General features: G+C 33.2%; 3 protein-coding genes across 4 annotated transcripts; all 3 read right to left on the minus strand.

The window, feature by feature from the left end:
• Positions 1-591: 591 nt before the first annotated feature.
• On the minus strand, positions 592-7,934 carry LOC107914040 (tRNA nucleotidyltransferase cca2). The gene is made up of 15 exons (XM_016842758.2): positions 7,523-7,934; positions 6,696-6,826; positions 6,222-6,339; positions 6,027-6,079; positions 5,783-5,832; positions 5,582-5,680; positions 5,002-5,111; positions 4,730-4,857; positions 3,792-3,858; positions 3,554-3,637; positions 3,183-3,245; positions 2,918-3,062; positions 2,237-2,404; positions 1,214-1,311; positions 592-1,134 (listed from the first exon to the last, which is right to left on the minus strand). Exons 1-15 carry the CDS (start codon positions 7,868-7,870, stop codon positions 1,030-1,032), a joined length of 1,767 nt encoding a protein of 588 aa, XP_016698247.2. The 5' UTR covers positions 7,871-7,934; the 3' UTR covers positions 592-1,029.
• Positions 7,935-8,767: 833 nt separating this feature from the next.
• LOC107915196 (exocyst complex component SEC15A) lies at positions 8,768-11,696 on the minus strand. Its single transcript, XM_016844355.2, has 2 exons — positions 11,488-11,696; positions 8,768-11,301 (listed from the first exon to the last, which is right to left on the minus strand). Exon 2 carries the CDS (start codon positions 11,282-11,284, stop codon positions 8,918-8,920), a length of 2,367 nt encoding a protein of 788 aa, XP_016699844.2. The 5' UTR covers positions 11,285-11,301; positions 11,488-11,696; the 3' UTR covers positions 8,768-8,917.
• A 2,681-nt stretch (positions 11,697-14,377) lies between these two features.
• LOC107914038 (uncharacterized) lies at positions 14,378-17,006 on the minus strand. Of its 2 annotated transcripts, none has more exons than XM_016842756.2 (2): positions 16,717-16,892; positions 14,378-14,802 (listed from the first exon to the last, which is right to left on the minus strand). In XM_016842756.2, exons 1-2 carry the CDS (start codon positions 16,745-16,747, stop codon positions 14,585-14,587), a joined length of 249 nt encoding a protein of 82 aa, XP_016698245.1. In that variant the 5' UTR covers positions 16,748-16,892; the 3' UTR covers positions 14,378-14,584. The 2 variants fall into 2 exon arrangements, 1 of the variants encoding a protein (XP_016698245.1); XR_005914081.1 differs by having other exon boundaries at positions 14,448-14,802; positions 16,809-17,006.
• Positions 17,007-17,314: the final 308 nt, after the last annotated feature.

Here is a 17,314-nt window from a genome sequence, read left to right on the forward strand (position 1 = left end):
TTTTAATATTTTTATTAAACTCTTCAAATTTTTAAAAAATTTAATAAGATGTTCAATTTTTTTGAAAATTTACATTAAATCCTATAAAAATTCTGAAAATTTTAATTAAACACAAAAAATTTTAATTACAACCTCAAGATATACCATTGCTAACAGCCTAACATACCACATCTCAACGTGAATATAGGCTACCAATATATGTTTATTCCTCTCTATATATTTGAAAGATAACGGAATAGGTTGAAGCATCTTATCAGTCCCCTATAATATCATAGTTAAGAGTTAACATTTAATGTGCTAACCCTATGCACTAGGATGCAATTGGATTTCTTTTCTAAACTTTTTTTATAATATATCATCATATCATATTCCTGCATTAAATATAAATCCATAATTTAATCCCGTGTAAACAAGTAAAATTAATTTTAAAAAACCATCTAAATGCTAACACCAACTTCTAAATCTAACAAAATACACGTCCTTGATAGTGAAATTTTCTTTTGCTACTTGGGTTCCATCTAGAAGTCCATATTGTCAAATTTCAATGTATCAGCATCAACATTTAGACTGTTTTACTTGTTTGCACCAATATTAAATGCATAAAGATTAAGGTACTTATTTGTATAGCACAGTAGGACTTGAACTGCATTTAGTCATATAACAGAGACTACCTAGATACTTCAACCTGTCGGAATCTGTGTCCAACGCTAATAATTTAGAAAAACAAAATGAATAATTCAAGTAACCTAGCTTAAAACTGACAATAAAATGAAGCATAAACAAATTGCTTATGGATCTAATCTTTATGTACAGACTAATAAAGATACAAATATCATCCTAGAATCCATGACAGATGCATCATTTTGGGGCAACATAACTTCAGGTCTAACTATTCTTTTTTCCTTTGTGGAAGATGAGAGTTTGCTGGATGGTAATCGAGGTCCCAAAACATCCAGAACAGTGTATCACCAGAAAAAGTTTACCAGCCATTCTTGTACTGAGGGAAACGGTGAATGATTGGTCAGTTACTTACTCCATCTTTATGCGCTTCGAATGTGTTTCCTTCATCCAATCAAGACATTCCTCCGCAGTCCCAGAAGGGTGTGCCAGCTGCCATGAGAGAGCCTTTTGTTGCTGCCAATGAAAGAACAGATTAGAATTTCACGTTCTAGATATATATACATATATTAGAGGGCAGCTGAATAGGCTCTACCCATTCCCTAACAAGTGGCCCTCCAACTTTAAGCTGCAAAACATTCATGATATCCTTCCCATTAACCAATGGTTTTAAATCCCAAACTTCCTCAAGACCTGCATTCATGCAAAAACTGAGAATCAGATGCTCAAAATCCAGCCTGACCAAATTAATTAACCATTAGACATCAGAAAATATATAGAGGGAGTTCTTGGGCTATGGAAATTAATTTATAAATGAAAAAATAAAACCCTCTCCCGGCTGTTTGGATGACAATGCAAGAATATTTTTGCAGTTTGACATTTGTAAAGAAAATCTTAGAAATTTACTTTATATTTACCATAAACCTATGAAAATAGCATCTTAGTATTCATTTTTCTTTTGAGCTTGAACTAATTCTTCATAACATTTGAGAATGTGTTTGTAAATGAGAGGACTGGTGTTTCTGATTAAAAACTCCATCGTTTTCTTGGTTTAGCTTCTTTTTTTTTTTTTTTTGGGGGGGGGGGGGGAGTGTTCAGTGCCTCACCGCCTCAGAGAGAAACAACTTCTGATATCTACATCAGAAGTTGATTTCTTAGGTTTTGCCTCAACTCTGATAGATTGACGGTACACTAGAGGTCTGAAGTAGATTTATCAGGTAAGGAAGCACTGAAACAGTTTTTAATGTAATAATGCCCAAGGGCTAGGGTAAAGAGCATACAAGTATCTTAATCATTACTAAGTCAAAACAAAATCAGGGAAGTAAGAAATACATGAGGAGAAGCAAGGGGAGAAGCGCTGTAAATTAGGTCCTGTAATCATTTCTAAGTCAAAACAAAATCAGGGAAGTAAGAACTACATGAGGAGAAACAAGGCGAGAAACGCTGTAAATTTGTTCGCTAAAAAACACTAAGAACAAGGTCTATGTCAAATTTAAGAATTCACATGAACAATTTGAAACTAAATTGTTTAACTCCTGTAATTAATGAGACCGGGAATAGGAGATACTGCAACGATTAAACATAAAGCATATAAATAGGAAAAAGAGAATGCTGATACCTAATTTAACAATGGCATTGTCGACTGACACAAAAATGTTTTTTCTCTTGTCCAGTTGAAAGTGTTTGTCTATAATGTCCTGACTGCACTCAGTACCGGTGGGATATAGCAATGTAGAGATCAACAAAGCAACCCGCCAAAAATCTTTAATTTCTCTAAGCAGAAACCCTGTATATATAAGAATAATAAATTACCAAAAAATCCAAGAACACTCTAATTGTTGAACTGTTTTACAGTGAAAAGAAGTCAGGTTGATAGAGTAAAACCTATAAAGCTGAGCAAAAAGTTCAATAAAAACCACTAATTATAAGAAAGCATAAATATCCTAATAGCTAGAATCAAAGGAGAATGATTGCGCATTCAAACTGCTCATGATTCCAATTCTAGAATGTATGTTTAGTAGCATCCTTCTCATGGAACACTCCAGCCTCCAACTCCAGAAGTTCTAGTTTCTATGCAAGTGAGCCAATGTTTTATCCAGTTTGATGTTTCATATTATACAAACACTGCTATTGTTCACAAATATGATTATAGTACTAGATATAATACAATATATAAATTCTCACTATATGGTTATATAATGAAAGGTCAGCTTTCTTAAGAACTAACTTAGAATGAATTATTCGGGCAAGTCTATGTTTGGAGAGAACAATAATACACGGAAAATCTTAAAACAGAAACCTGTCAATACACGCAGTTTTGAAGTAAAAGGGACATCATCAAATTCTCTTCCCCAGTCAACCTCAGTGAGTTGGATATCCTCATTTGATAAAAGAGAAGGAATCAAGGATAAGAATTTCTCCAGTGACTTGTGGATGTTCATGACCTACAAAGCAAAGAGAATTGTAGTTAATGCTACAAGAAGGCTGCCAATTCAGCCTATAATAAGTCAATCCTAACAACAACAAAGAATGTGTCAAGAAATCAGGAGAAAATCTAGACTCACTGTGTCAGCATCACTGGCTTTTCGCTTAAGAGAATCCCGGAAAATGTAATTGACCACAGGAATCTGCAGTCAAGTTATACAGGTATAGTGCATGACAGTAGCTCTTGGATTTATCATAGACAAAAAAGTTTTGAATAAAACCAAGTGGGATGAAGAATAGGTTGAACCCATCAAAATCCAGATCCAGTTCAACAAAAACTTTTAAGCAAGTGTATATGTTTAATATGTAGGAGAAAAGAACAATTTCTTTATATGTATACACATCAAACCCTATCAGATTACAGCACAATTCTACCTAAATAACAGCAAAAATGTTAAAAACTTTATCTGCCTTCATACATAGAAGCTTATGGAAAGAATAGGATGGGTACCTTTTTATCTTTACGATCCTTGTATGCGGCACTGCGTAATGGAAGAAATAAAGCAGAGTACAAACAGAGCCTTCTCTGTTCATCCTACAAATTCACATGCCATGATTCAGAAGATAACAAGAGAACACATACATGGAGAAAATAGAGCAAATAAAAAATGAAACTGGTGTCAAATGAGGGTAATAGAAGCCACTTGAGGAGAGAATAAAAAAAATTCTTTTACACTCTCATTACTCACACCAAAGTTGGAGCATCCAATAAGTTGAATAAGTTTCCATGAAGCATCCAAATAAGCAGCAGAAAGCCTGTATAGTTGTAAAAGGAACAATACATGAGTATGAAATCAGAAGTTTCAGAAAGAATGCTCAGTACACTTAAGCATTCTTCTGGCCCACTGAAAACAATATCCACAAATGCCAGCTTCCACCCCACCCCTAACCAACAACAGATAAAGCAAGCACCAGCCAAAGACCAAAATCAAGCTATATTGCATGGACAAGGCACAGTCATGAACACATACTATGTCTGTCACAAGTACTTCAATTACTTTTTATGTTTTTCCCCCTAGATTTAGAGAAGCACAACTTTATATTTATGTCTGTCATAATTACCTTCAATCATTTAGTCTGATTTTTCCTAATATTTAGAGAAGTGCAACTTAATATTTTGTCAATTTGAGGTGTTTGACATACATCCACCATAAGTATGTTAAGTGAAGAGTTCTGATAACATAGGAATCATGTAAAACAAGAACTTTGCCACATGGAAACATTAACTACTAACATAATGATGGATGATCTATTGTCATTGTACTTTCCCCCAAATTGCCTTGGCAGCTTCACTTAAGACTCTTGAAATTCAGTTGTTGAAATTATATAGAATAATCTAAATGCTAAAATTTAGAAAATAAAAGTCAATATGTATCATGCAAGAAAAGATCGCTATATATACCATGCGGATGCAAAAGATAATTATTAAAAATGGCAAATTGCGACCATTTTGGTGCACTTCTCCAATTGATTATTAAAAGCTAACTGGTATGATTTTATTTGGCTATTAAACATGGATTTATGAAGTTAATATGAACTTGTGTTTCATTAAAAAGTAAAAGTAATATTAAGAAAACACTAAGCCTAGAATGAATTGCACATAACATTTATTAAATTACTAACAAACCTATAGCATTCTTCTGACACAGCAGGCTCAACCTTTGGAGGGAGACTGAAGACAACCCAAAATAATGTCAAATCACAAACGTAGTCGATTGCTTTAACAGGTTGGTTTCCAGAGATCATGAGATCAATCTGCATGGAAGACAAGCAACATGTAGTAAGTTCAACAAGGTACATAGAATAGTAGAGAATCACCTACGAACAAATTACCATGAATATCCAAAAAAATATAATTTCATATGGAGCAGCAACAATGCTATGCATGAAATAACATACTTCAGTTCCAATGCGCTCTCTGCTAATTTTAGCTGCAAGAGCTGTTTTGACATCATCGCAAGCAGCAGCTTTCTTTAATTCTTCATCCAGCGTGAAATCAAACCGTGCACCTAATCAATGAAATAAATTTATATAAGGCATCTAGGTTTGTGTTCGTATATTCAGAGGTCAATCAACAAGAAAATGGGTAACCATGCAGAGTTGATGGCACAAGAAAGTTGCAAGTAGCATTAGAAAGTTAGCCTGCTTTGCAAAAGACTGAGAACCCAAGCATTTCATACATTCTTCTTATTTTTATTTTCTTTATTTTGTTTATAAATAGTACTAAGACAGCCATTCAAGTAGAATTCAGAAGCCTTCATTCAGCAGCACAACACTTTTTCTATAGTTTCTCTGCTTAAGACTTGGAATTTCCATGTCTCCCACTCCAACTTCTTCCATGCTGCATTCATGGTTATAAATTACAATGCTAATAAACTTCATTTACGAGGAAAAAGAGCACAAGAATGAAAGATATTATTCCCTCCATGATAAAACTATCAAGAGTGAAGGACACTAAAGGAAATATGGAAACAAGTACCAAAACGAATAGCTCGAAGAACCCGTAGGGGATCATCCAAAAATGTAGCCTTTGGAGGTAATGGAGTTACTATCCTTCCAAATTTTAGATCCTCAAGCCCTGTAGTTTATTACATGAAAAGGAACAAAAATGAAACATGACAGCAACCTACAAATATGTGGAATCATCGAAAAAGTAAAATCAGGAGAAAGAAGGCATTACCTCTTTTAGTGAAGTCTTCAACTAAGTTGGTGTTAATATTGTAGAACAAGCTCAAAAATGAAAAGAAAACTCCATTAATTCCTAGCGCTCAACAAATGATATCAAGGAAAGATAAAAGACAAAAAGAGTTCACAGAAATACTATTGTATTACTCATTCTCTGAAAGCTAAACTGCTAAATTATCCATAGAAGTATAATGATCAATTCCTAGCTACAACATGTGATCAAGAGCAAAGAAACTTACCTATTAATGGTCAAATCTCTTCTATATGCATCATCCTCAGCAGTGCCAAATTTCTAATTCAAGACATGAGTGAACAATAAAAACTTATAAATGCAACAGTTAGGAAACGTAATATTCAATAGAGAGCACATTATGAACTAATTATGAGAGCTTATTACTTATCCTGGCATTGAACCTGTTAAAATATTTGTTTACCATTGTAGGGATGCGGCTGTTCTCACTATAATCTTCACACCTCAAGTTCACAAAATCAATCCATAAATCAAAAAGGCGCATCCTTGCAGTTTCTAAGTGCTTAGATTGCTCAGGATTACTGCAAAATGAAATTAAACTGTATAATGGCCAGAAATAATACAAAAAATTATAAACAAAAAAACAAAGATTAGGATTCAATATATAATTATATCAGGGGAAGCCAACAAAGACAAGAAGTTTATTAGGCAAATAAAAGTTACAAACTACAATGCATATTATACAGGCCATACACTATCCAGATGAAGTTGTACCATCCCAAAAGTTGCAAATTTTGATATAAAAAAGCTATCCAAATGAGGTTGGAAAACAAAAGGAAGCAAGTTAAAACTGTATAAAATAACAGTCTCATGTTTATTGCCTCAGCTAGTAAAAGGCATTAAAAAGATGCCATGCATTGTACAATGAATGATGTACCTTGGGATGACAGCAAGGCCCTGTGCAACTTCCCCTGTAGTTGACAAGTATTCCTGAACCTTATCAACAAATTCACTGCCCAACATGTTGTCAAGTGCAATATCAATGTCATAACATTCTTTGCCAAGAAGCTGTAAAGGAAATTAAACCCAACATTAGCTACCTGCCACTAATAAAAATCTATAGAAACATCAGAAGCCATGCATGAAGCAATCATACAGACAGAGGATGCAACTTATGAGTTATGGTACAATAAGGATACATTGAAACAGAATTCTCAAAAGATTATAATACAGAAAAACAGATAAATTAAAATCTACAGTCAAAATCACTCTCTTTTTTTTTTGCCTTACCACTCGCCTTAATTCCTTATGATGCTTATAATAAATGGAAATCCTCAGCATTTATTATGAGTGGCTAATTCATATTGAAAAATAGTAATCAGCTATCCTCCATTTATAATGCTTTACTGACTTACGAATTACAACAGCATCCAATTCTTAACCTATAGGCACATCCTCACTTTCCACCATTCAATTTTACAGCCTAATAATCTTAAATCAAGATTCTAGCAAAGCAATTATCTAAATAGCTGTATATTCAACTAGATTTCAAAGAAAAAGAGCAACCCTTAGCTAGAAACTCAAAACTAGATGATATCAAACTGTATTTTACTCCGAAAATTTTATTTCATCTATTGGGATTTCATAATACCATAAAATTCCCATTTATTCTCTTTCATTTGTTAAATTTCCTTTTGAACACTGAAACTACTCACATTATCTATAAAAAAAACAGTAAGTAGTTCAAAATATGAGTAAAATCACCTTATCGCGAACCCATCCACCAGCAACTCGAAGCTGAGTTTGGAGATTGAAATGACGAAGAGTGTTCAAAAGCCTATCGAAAATCTTCTTCTCCGTCTCTGTCAACTCAATTTGCTCTTTGACTTGAACGCAGGCCGCGGTCGTCATGGCTGCTCGGCAGCTAAGAAACGGCGAGGGAAGAAAGGGTATGGTATTGGGTGTGGTGGTATTTAGGGATAGGGCAGTTTCATTTAAGGGAGTTGAAACGCTGCGAAACACTAGGGTGATTTTGGTGGTGGGTAGAGTGAAGGAATGCAGCAGAAGAGGCGCCTTGGCCTTGAGCTTTATGGCGTTGTTCAAAGAGAGCATTGCACCGCGTGGGATGGCCTCTTTTTTTTTTCACTCATTTATTTTTGCTCTTACCAAAAAGGCCAATATTAAAATTTCATTAAGGTACTATAATAATTTATATTTTATATTTTATATATGATGATAAGTAATAAATGTGTTTATAAAAATTAGGTTGAAATAAAAATTATAAAAATTATGATGATTTAAGCATGTTTGTTATTTTGTCGATTGAGTATTAATTCGATTGACATCGATATTATTGTCAGTGTAAAATGATATAAATTTGAGTGCGTTGAAGTATAGTATCTTTTATTTAAGGGTGAAATCATAATGTTACACGAATATAAAAGAAAATAAACAAAAAAATACTATTTTATAAAAAATTATAATAATTTCTATATTAAATTAAAATTGTGTCACATCAATTTAATTAACTACTTAAATAATAGTACAAATATAGATAAAGTGGTCATGTAAAATTTTCAATAATAGTTGTTTTGTCTGTATAAATTGTTTATAACAATATTGAAGGACAAAAAAATATTTTTTATTATTTTCCTTAAAAATGATTTTAAATTTTTTTTAACTTATAGGTATGCAATTAACTCATGATACAAATTTAATTAATTTTTTTTATATTAATTGAGATATATTTTTATAATATCCTATAAATGGTAGTGCAACCCAAACGTGATTAATAATCGAAGGAATGGATTCGAATATAATGCTTGGCTTTAATAGTACACTTGATAAATTCTTATATTTTAAATTCGAGTATAAATAATAAAAAATAAAGTTAAAAACTATATGAAAGACATTTAAATATTTTATAAGGTCTGATGTTGGATTGCAAAAAAAAAAAAAAAAACCTCTGATGCTGCATAATGTAATAATACTTCAAAACGAAGGATGAAATAGAAATAGAAATAGCAAGAGCTTCTCCGCCTTGTAATGTACGCAAACAACATTTTGAAACCCAATTTTAAATAAAAAGGTAGAATAGAAATAGGAAGGGCTTCTTCCCCTTGTAATGCACGCAAACATCATTTTAAATCCTAATTTTTGTCAGTTGAAGTCTTTCAATCTTTTCTTGAGGACGTCCATGGATTTCTTGCGTGAATTTGTTTTAGTGTTTCTGCTAGAAAGGCTTCCAAAGATGCCATCAGTTGAATCCTTGAATTTATCACAGATGATACCCACTTTCTTGTAATCCAAGGCATTGTAATTTTTCTGCCGTATTACAGGATTCATGAAATTCTCTGGCTGGCTGCTAGACAATAGGTTTATCAACTGTCGAGATTCGATCAAGCAACCACGGAAACTACCATCCTTGTATACCTCCTTTAGCCCCGTGCTTTCGAACCTCTCGTCCGCAAAATTCTCTAGCATCTTGAGATCGTTGTTGATTACAATCACCGCATTGGCGTTGAACCTCTTCACGCTGTCACTGAGAAATGCTGCAACTATGGAATTGGATATATGCTCGAGAGCGCCACTCCCGACCTTATATAAAGCATCCAGCGGTAGGATTTGCTGTGCTTTCGATAACAGTGTCTCGAGGTAAAAAACCACCTCGTTCATATAGTCGTTTTTGTTTTGGACTAACTCTTCTGATGTCCAGTTTATGTTTTCTGTGAGTGCCATGAACTCTTCCAACTTACTGTGTACCAGATTCAGGAGAGCCAGATAAGCTTCATCTCTTGATGTCTTTAAAATTGCCTGGGCTGTCAAACCGGCTCGAGGCCTCTCGACCGCCCGAACTGGAATCCCGCACAGTTGGGCCGCATGTTGTACAAAAAAGTCACAAGCTCTTTCGAGGTACGATATATTTGCAGCAATCTGCATGGCTTGAGACTCACCAAGGCCAGTGCTATGAACTTTATTAATGATAACTTCATTAAGCACATCAATCAAGAGCTTGTCTAAATACTTCCTCACTGTATCATAAAAGTTACAATTCACTCCATGAAACAAGTAATCGACGGAGCCTTTGATGAATGATCGAACAACACGACATGAATCAGGCACCATAGAGGAGAATGGGGCAATGTACGGAAAAGCTGGCATTATATCTGAAGCCTGAAGATGAAATGCCAGAACATTACTTTCATAGTCTGCATCCTTCTTCATTACCATCTGCTCACAGGTATCATTTGAAAAGATGTTAGAAATCTGCTGGCGACACTCTTCGAGAAGAAGGTCATGGTATTTGTCTCGGCTCTTGTCTAATACCTCGAGAATCGAACCCACCTTGTAGCCATACTGCGTAAGAGCCGCCCCAAGAAGAGTGATATAGTCCTTCACCAAGAGAAGGTGTGTTGCAGAACGCATTAGAGAAAACTGTGTTTCCAAAACCGATGTCACTTTAGCCACAGTTGTTTCCCACATTGTCTCGACTTGTTCATCCGACAACAAACCTCCAGAAGTCCTTAACACCCTATCTTCCACAATGAAGTAACCTGCAATTTGAGCGAGATAAACATGATGCGATTCGACAAATGCTTGCGAGGAAGAGATTTGCAAGTCCGAAGTGAGCTGCAACATTCGATTCTTGTAGTAATATTCGCGAAACTGCTCTTGGAGTCCAAGGCAGGCATGGATGTGATACGAGCGATGAAGAGGTGTGAGATCAAACTTCAAAGGAGATTCCTCGGAAACTTCTTCATCTAAAGTATAAACAAACTCCATCCCGTACATGTTCATTTCCTCGGCTTTTCTCTGTCGTTCGAGTGTTTCCTCCTCTCTCTGGCGAGCCGATGCGGCATGGCCTATTGCGGTTTGTCCAATATTCTTAGCAGAACTCCTGATGTGAACCAGCCACTCATTAAAATGTGTAGTCACTTTCTTCTCAACATGTGCTTTGATTATAGGAATGGCTTTTTCTATAACAATCTTGATTTTATTCACAGGGATGTTCTTCAAGTAGTTCTTCTCGATCAAATCCACAGCTTTTAAAGCAAGGTAAAACTGGCCTGCTGAAAGGTGAGTGTTGCATTTAACACAAAGCTGCAACACTTCAATGCAAATCTTGGACATTTTAATAGCCTCGGTGACACTTTTCTTAATGGAATAAGATTCAAGAAGCTCTTCAAGTTTGAGCAGCAAGGCACTCCCTACCTCTTGCAGCCTGAAATTATCGCTGGCGAGGTCGCTTTTGAGCTCTTCGGCATCTACCAAGACGCCCCGGAGCTCATCCACGGCACGAATGAATTCCTCATAGTGAGTCTTGCAGAGCTCCTCGATCTCCACTTCTTTCTTCTTCATGAGATGCTTCAGTTGCTGAACCAGCGGCTCCGGCCGCCCCATTTCAAAGGCATGTCTAACGAGGGGACCTAAATCGTCACCATTTCCAATCAAAGTTGCGAGCACCAAGTCTTCCCCTGTCTCCCCATTCTCTATAGCTGTCCTCCTCTTGGGTGGTTTCGCATCCATTGTTCAATGAACAAACGCTACGAATACAAACATTCCAAGAATAAAAAAAAACACGGGAAAGGACTTGATAGAGATCCCAATATGATTCAAAACATATAGAAACAAAAGAACTCGAAATTTCTCAACATAAGCAAAAACAACATGCAACGAAACACATTTGTAAGGGAAAAATAACACGGCCAAAAAAGAATTCTTAATTGTACCTGAAAGCAAGGCAGCTGAATGTCTGATCTCAGATGGTTGCAAAGGAAAGATGTTTTCTTTTGGGGTCAGATTAAAATGAAAAAAAAATTGAAATCAGTTCACGATATCATCATAATCATCGTTCGTGCGTGTGCTTTTCATTGTTTATTTTATTCTAGTTTTTTGGTTTAATCATAATTATTTTCGAATCTCCGTTTGTTTCTCACTGTTTTCGGAGACGACAGAGTCCATGCATCATCAATTACTATATACTTTTAAAGCTGTATTATTTTAAATTTGCTATTCAATCAAAATTTTATTTTATTATATTTTATATATTTTTATTTTAATATGTACAAATTATTATTTTCGTGCTGTTAATTGATCAACTCAATGACAAAAACATTATCTTGTAAACATGAGAGTCTGGGTCGATCTAAAGTAACCCCATTTCCTACTACCAATTATAAAAAATAATGTTATTAATTGAGTTAGTGACACAAGTCAGCTTAACCCTAACTCACAACTGTTGGCAACATCATGATAAACAAGTGTAATGCTTTTAATATAGTTAATATGATATATTTATGTATTTAAATTCAATTTTAACCGTAATTTAATCTATTTTTTTATTTTAATACCGTGCATATTTAATGTGTTATTATGATTAATTAATTTCAAATCATACGTTTCATTAATTATTGTATGTTAATTTTAAAAATGCATCTGTATTTTAAATCTATGGTTTCCACACACATATGCATGCTATAGATTTTTTAGTATATTTAGTTTATTCTATTTTTAGGTAAACTACACCGCAAATCACCATAAAATAGCATCGTTCCTATTTTGGTCACTTTATTTTTTTTTTGTTAATTCAGTTACTGTAATTAAAATAACTACTCGAATTGGTCACTGGCATTAAAAATTACGTTAATTCATTAACAAATTGCTAATGTGACTTTTTTTTTTACTTTTAACTAAAGTTAGTGATCTCTATGTAATTAGTCCAAAACACTTTTTTGGGGTTTATTTGCAACATAAAACTAAAGTTTGTAAGTTCTCTTTTTCTTTCTTCTTGTTTGTTTCCTGATAAAAATAACAGAAAAAAATGGTGATAGTTTTAACTCTTTTAAAACAACCTGACCCTACTCTCACCTTCAATTTGACATTCTCATCATCGTTTCTCTTATCGTGGTTTCTAGCATTGTTGTTTCCAATGGGGTTAATCAATTTCATATTGTGAATTCAATTTTCCAAGAAATCAAGCAAGCTTGAACCATCCTCATTTTCCTTTGATATTTTTCCTAGGAAACAAACAAAAAAAAGAAAGAGAGAGAGAAAGAGAAAACTTTTGATATGTTGCAAATAACTAAAAAGAAAAAAAAGTAATTTTGACTAATTATAAATATATCACTACCTTTAGTCAAAAGTAAAATAAATGTCATGTCAACAATCCATTAATAGATTAACGAAAATTTTAAAAGCAGTAACTAATTCAAGTAATTATCTTAACTTGAGTAATTAAATAGACAAAAAAATTTAAATGTTCGATGCTATTTTAGAGTGACTTACCGTGTAGTTTGCTCTATTATTTTTTGGGTATCTTTTTAGCTTATTATATGTTTTTGGTGTCTTTCTATGTCCATTTTATAGAGGGTATATATATTTAGTTTATAATATTTTTTTGGTATCTTTTTAGTTTATGTGATGATCAAACGAGTTAATTATTTTTTTCATTCCATAATTTGTAAACTAAAAACATTTTTAAGGTAATAAAAATATTTTTAAAAATATATAGTTTCTGAAATATTCAAAAAAAAATATAAATAATATAAATTTCTAAGTTTTTGAAATAAATATATAGAAAAATTCTAGAACTTTGGAAATATTAGAAGTTTTAAAATTTTGATTAAAATATCCAAATTTTCGAAAAAAAAAAGAAAAATAAAATAGCTCTACAAATATAGAATTATGAAAAAAATTCAAAAAATTTTAAAATTAACAAAATAGGTCCAATTTTTTCGGAAAAGATTACAAAAAAAAAAGATTTTTTTTTGGATTTTGAAAATATTCAAAACATTTTCTAAACAAAACAAAAAAAATCATTAAAAAAAACTCCAAATTTTACAAATAAAAATAATTTAAAAATCTCTAAAATCGATTTGGAATTTCTGAATTTTTTATTAAATTTTAAATTTTATAAATGAATTGTTGTGTTAAAAAAATCCAAATTTTACAAATAAAAAGACTGATTTGGAATTTCCGAATTTTTTATTAATTTTTAAAATATATAAATGGGTCATTGTTGTGAATTTTAAAATTGAAGTTCTCTCCCCATGTAGAATAACTCTGGAATGCACAATTTCACCATTTTAGTAAAAGATTAAATTATTATTTTTGAAAATGTCAAAGTATATTTTTATTAAATATTAATTTAAATTTTTATAAATGATCAACCTGACCCTAACGGTCGCTCTCTGACCCATATTCCACGTCAGCATCAAGGAATTGAACACACCCCATAGCTCACCGTGCAAAACCTTGCATTTCATCCTAGCTCAGCGAATCATGCACCATTTCTATCTCTGATCACAGCACCAGCTGCAGACCCTGAAGGGTTATCTTTCATTTCCCCATGAGCTTCATGAAATTGCCATCCACAACCCAATCAATGAGGGGGGTAAGATAACCTCAAATATGACAAGATCGATATCGCTGCACCCTTGTAATTCCATGCATGTGCTTAAACATTATTCTTTAGGTCAAACATTAGTCTACATTAATTGAGGACTTGATTAATTTTTCAGCTACAAGAGCTCAATTGAGTACTAATTTTTCTTGAGAGCTTAACTGATTTTTTTTTTTTACCATTAAGCCTAAAAGCAATTCCCTTACCTTCCCTTCCCATGCAAAATCAAATATATTGTTTATTATTATTATTATCAAATAATCAATTCCCATAATTAACAACAGGTGATTGCCAACAGAAATACTAAAATCCTGCAAGTATCATCATAATCATCAAACTACATCGGCTCAAAAGCTGAAGATCACAAAGGCAGTTGCTTCCATTATTGCAGGCAGCCATACCGCCATGAAGGCAAGCATAAAAAATCAACCAGATGCAGTCTTTTTCTGCTGGAAAATGACAGCATAGATGGGAACAAACACGCCAATGCTGAAGGCTGTCAAAACTCCAAGCGACATTGTCAGCTTCTGATTTTTCATCCTATCCAAGTTGTACATATGCTTAGCATGGAGGTAATATGGTTCATCATGCCCATGCCCTCCTCCCATCCTCTTCACTCCAGTTGAATGAAACCCTCTATTGCCTGCCACAAGCACAACAGATATAGCTCTTCATTTTTTAGTTTTAGACATATAATTACCCAAAAGCACAAAGGCTAAATCCCTAAAAAAGTTCCTTTCAATATTTGAGGCTTCTGGAATATGCCAACAAGCAAAAATAAACACAACTTATACCCATAACCAATTTGCAATATTATCATCCAAGTATAAAATCTTTTAAAATTCTCATTCAAACCCAAAATATACTCCAGAATCAACGGAATCATGTTCCACTCCTAATCGGAAGACCTTCCACCCACAAGTCCTGGCAGTTTATTCTGCATCACTGTCAAAGCCAGAGCATTTGGGAGAGGTAAACTAAGTTAACAATTTACAATGGGAAAAATTAGTGGATCGTTCAGGTTGGCAGAATACAATGATCAAAGGGAAATACCTCGTTCTCCTTCCAATTAGGAACAAGTACGCTAAAAGAAAGCCTAAAACACCTAAATAATTAGTGAACATGGCTTATCCAGTCATCTACTCGATCTTTCGTTCACTTCATTGTCATCTTTTTTTTTGAAAAATGCCACTTTAATTGTTGCTCCTATAAACCCTCACCAACATATTTAACGTGCACATACTACTACAAATGTTTGTAAATGTATAGCACACCTAAATCCCCATCAAGGAAAAAACGAGGATAAAAGAACACGATTTTAAATTACAAGACCAATATACTTCAAGACGTGTGAGTAGATACAAAAAACTATTTCCAAGTTACCCTAAAATGGTATTAGGCCATCCATACACTTCTTCCAATAAGCCTATTGTAAAAGCTATATCAAGCAAAAACAGCCTGAAATTTCTATTTATGAGAATATATGTTATTGAGTCTAAATATGAAACACTTAAAACAAATTGGAAAAGGGTAAAGCATGTAAATATCATAGAGTCCAAACAAATATCATGTACAAGTATGTTCTACATTTCTATTGCTAAGGAAGAAACACAAAATATTCAACCAGAGTGCTGAAAATAGCCTGTGGTCACCATAATTAGATCAATGAGTTTGCCGAAAAACGAAGGAAGTTAACTTTCATAGGTAGAGCACATAAAAACACAAGAGACAAAGGTCAAACAAACACAAAATAAGAAAGCATCTCATATACTCGAAAACATAGAAAGAACTTTTCTATCATTTAAACAAAATCTCAGCATGTAAAAATAATAGAAACTTCCTCGTAGCCATCTAATTGCAAAATCAGCCAATTTCAAATGTAAACATAGGCTAGGGCACTATGGTAGTGGCTGGAGTTTATATAGTAACATCGAATGGAGGACTCCTCTCTAAACCACACAATCCATTAGGATTACAAACCAAAAACAAATTCAAATTCAGTTTACTAGAGATGTAACCATGAAAACGTCAAGTCAACAACGTTATTCACATCGGAATTGCGTTCCACATAAAATAAGTCATTGCAATTAATACAAAAATCATATAGCAGTCGTAGAAGTTCTTGAAACAAAATGCATAAGCAAATGCTGATTAAAGATCGGTAGAAATCAGCATACTATGACCACAACGCAATTCATAATCGATGTCAACCTATTCAATAACTCCCTTAGGTTTTTCTTTTCAGAAAGAGTGCTTATATACAATTATAGAACTTTTACCCTCGTAACAAAAAAATTCATTTATTCGTTAAATGTTATTCAAAAGTTAATCAAACTACCCAATCCTTAATCCCTGAAAAGCATAAGGGCGAATCTATATATAGTGAAAATTTGTCAGGTCAAAATCATATGATATTTTAATCCAATCAAGAACCCACAAACATAAATCAGCAACGGACGAAAAAAAAGGAAAAACAATTACAATACCAATTACGCAGATCTACATAAACAGTTATGAAAACTCAATTTCAGCTAATAAAAAAACGAAATCCAAGCACCCAGATGCTCATCTTCCATTCCTTTCCGCATTTCCTCGGCTACCAAACAAAAGGTAAATACAAGGAAAAAAAATCGCTAATGGGTCACTGACCTGACTTGTGGATAAGAGATTGAGAGGACGAAGTCAGAAACTTCGAAGCCGATCTAAGACCACCGTTCAATGCTTTAATTTAATGGTTTTGACTTTTAACTTTAGGAAAGGTAAACATTTATCAAAACGACATAGTTTTATCTTTTCTTATTCGAATTTTCAGATAATTTAAATTGTGTAATTCATATTCGAGTTAAACCAACAATTTTATTTTTTTATTCGAGTTTATCTGAGCAAATCGAATAACTCAAACAATTTAATTAAAATTTTAAATTTTTTATCGAATTTTTTGAATCAAATCGGATTTTGCCAAAAAAAATTGGAGGGGGCTGGAATTAAATTGTATATTTGTTATATAGTAAAAATGTAATTTCATCATTTTTAATAGTTTATATCTTTATAATTTTTAAAGGATTAAATTAATTTTTATCATTTTTAAGGGATCAAAGTGTAATTTTACCATTACTAATTTAAATTTCATCGATTATAAAAAAGCACAAATAGAA

Source organism: Gossypium hirsutum, chromosome D05 (genome assembly GCF_007990345.1).
Source record: "Gossypium hirsutum isolate 1008001.06 chromosome D05, Gossypium_hirsutum_v2.1, whole genome shotgun sequence".
In the NCBI taxonomy this organism is placed as follows: domain Eukaryota; kingdom Viridiplantae; phylum Streptophyta; class Magnoliopsida; order Malvales; family Malvaceae; genus Gossypium; species Gossypium hirsutum.

Coding starts and splice junctions, on each gene's coding strand:
- LOC107914040 (XM_016842758.2), bottom strand. CDS start 7,870: ATGCTCTCTTTGAACAACGCCATAAAGCTCAAGGCCAAGGCGCCTCTT. Junction 6,080..6,221: donor ACAGCCGCATCCCTACAATG/GTAAACAAATAT, acceptor GTCTTGAATTAG/AAATTTGGCACTGCTGAGGA. Junction 4,858..5,001: donor GAGAGCGCATTGGAACTGAA/GTATGTTATTTC, acceptor TCTTCCATGCAG/ATTGATCTCATGATCTCTGG.
- LOC107915196 (XM_016844355.2), bottom strand. CDS start 11,284: ATGGATGCGAAACCACCCAAGAGGAGGACAGCTATAGAGAATGGGGAG.
- LOC107914038 (XM_016842756.2), bottom strand. CDS start 16,747: ATGCGGAAAGGAATGGAAGATGAGCATCTGG. Junction 14,803..16,716: donor AATGGAAGATGAGCATCTGG/GTGCTTGGATTT, acceptor TGCTTGTGGCAG/GCAATAGAGGGTTTCATTCA.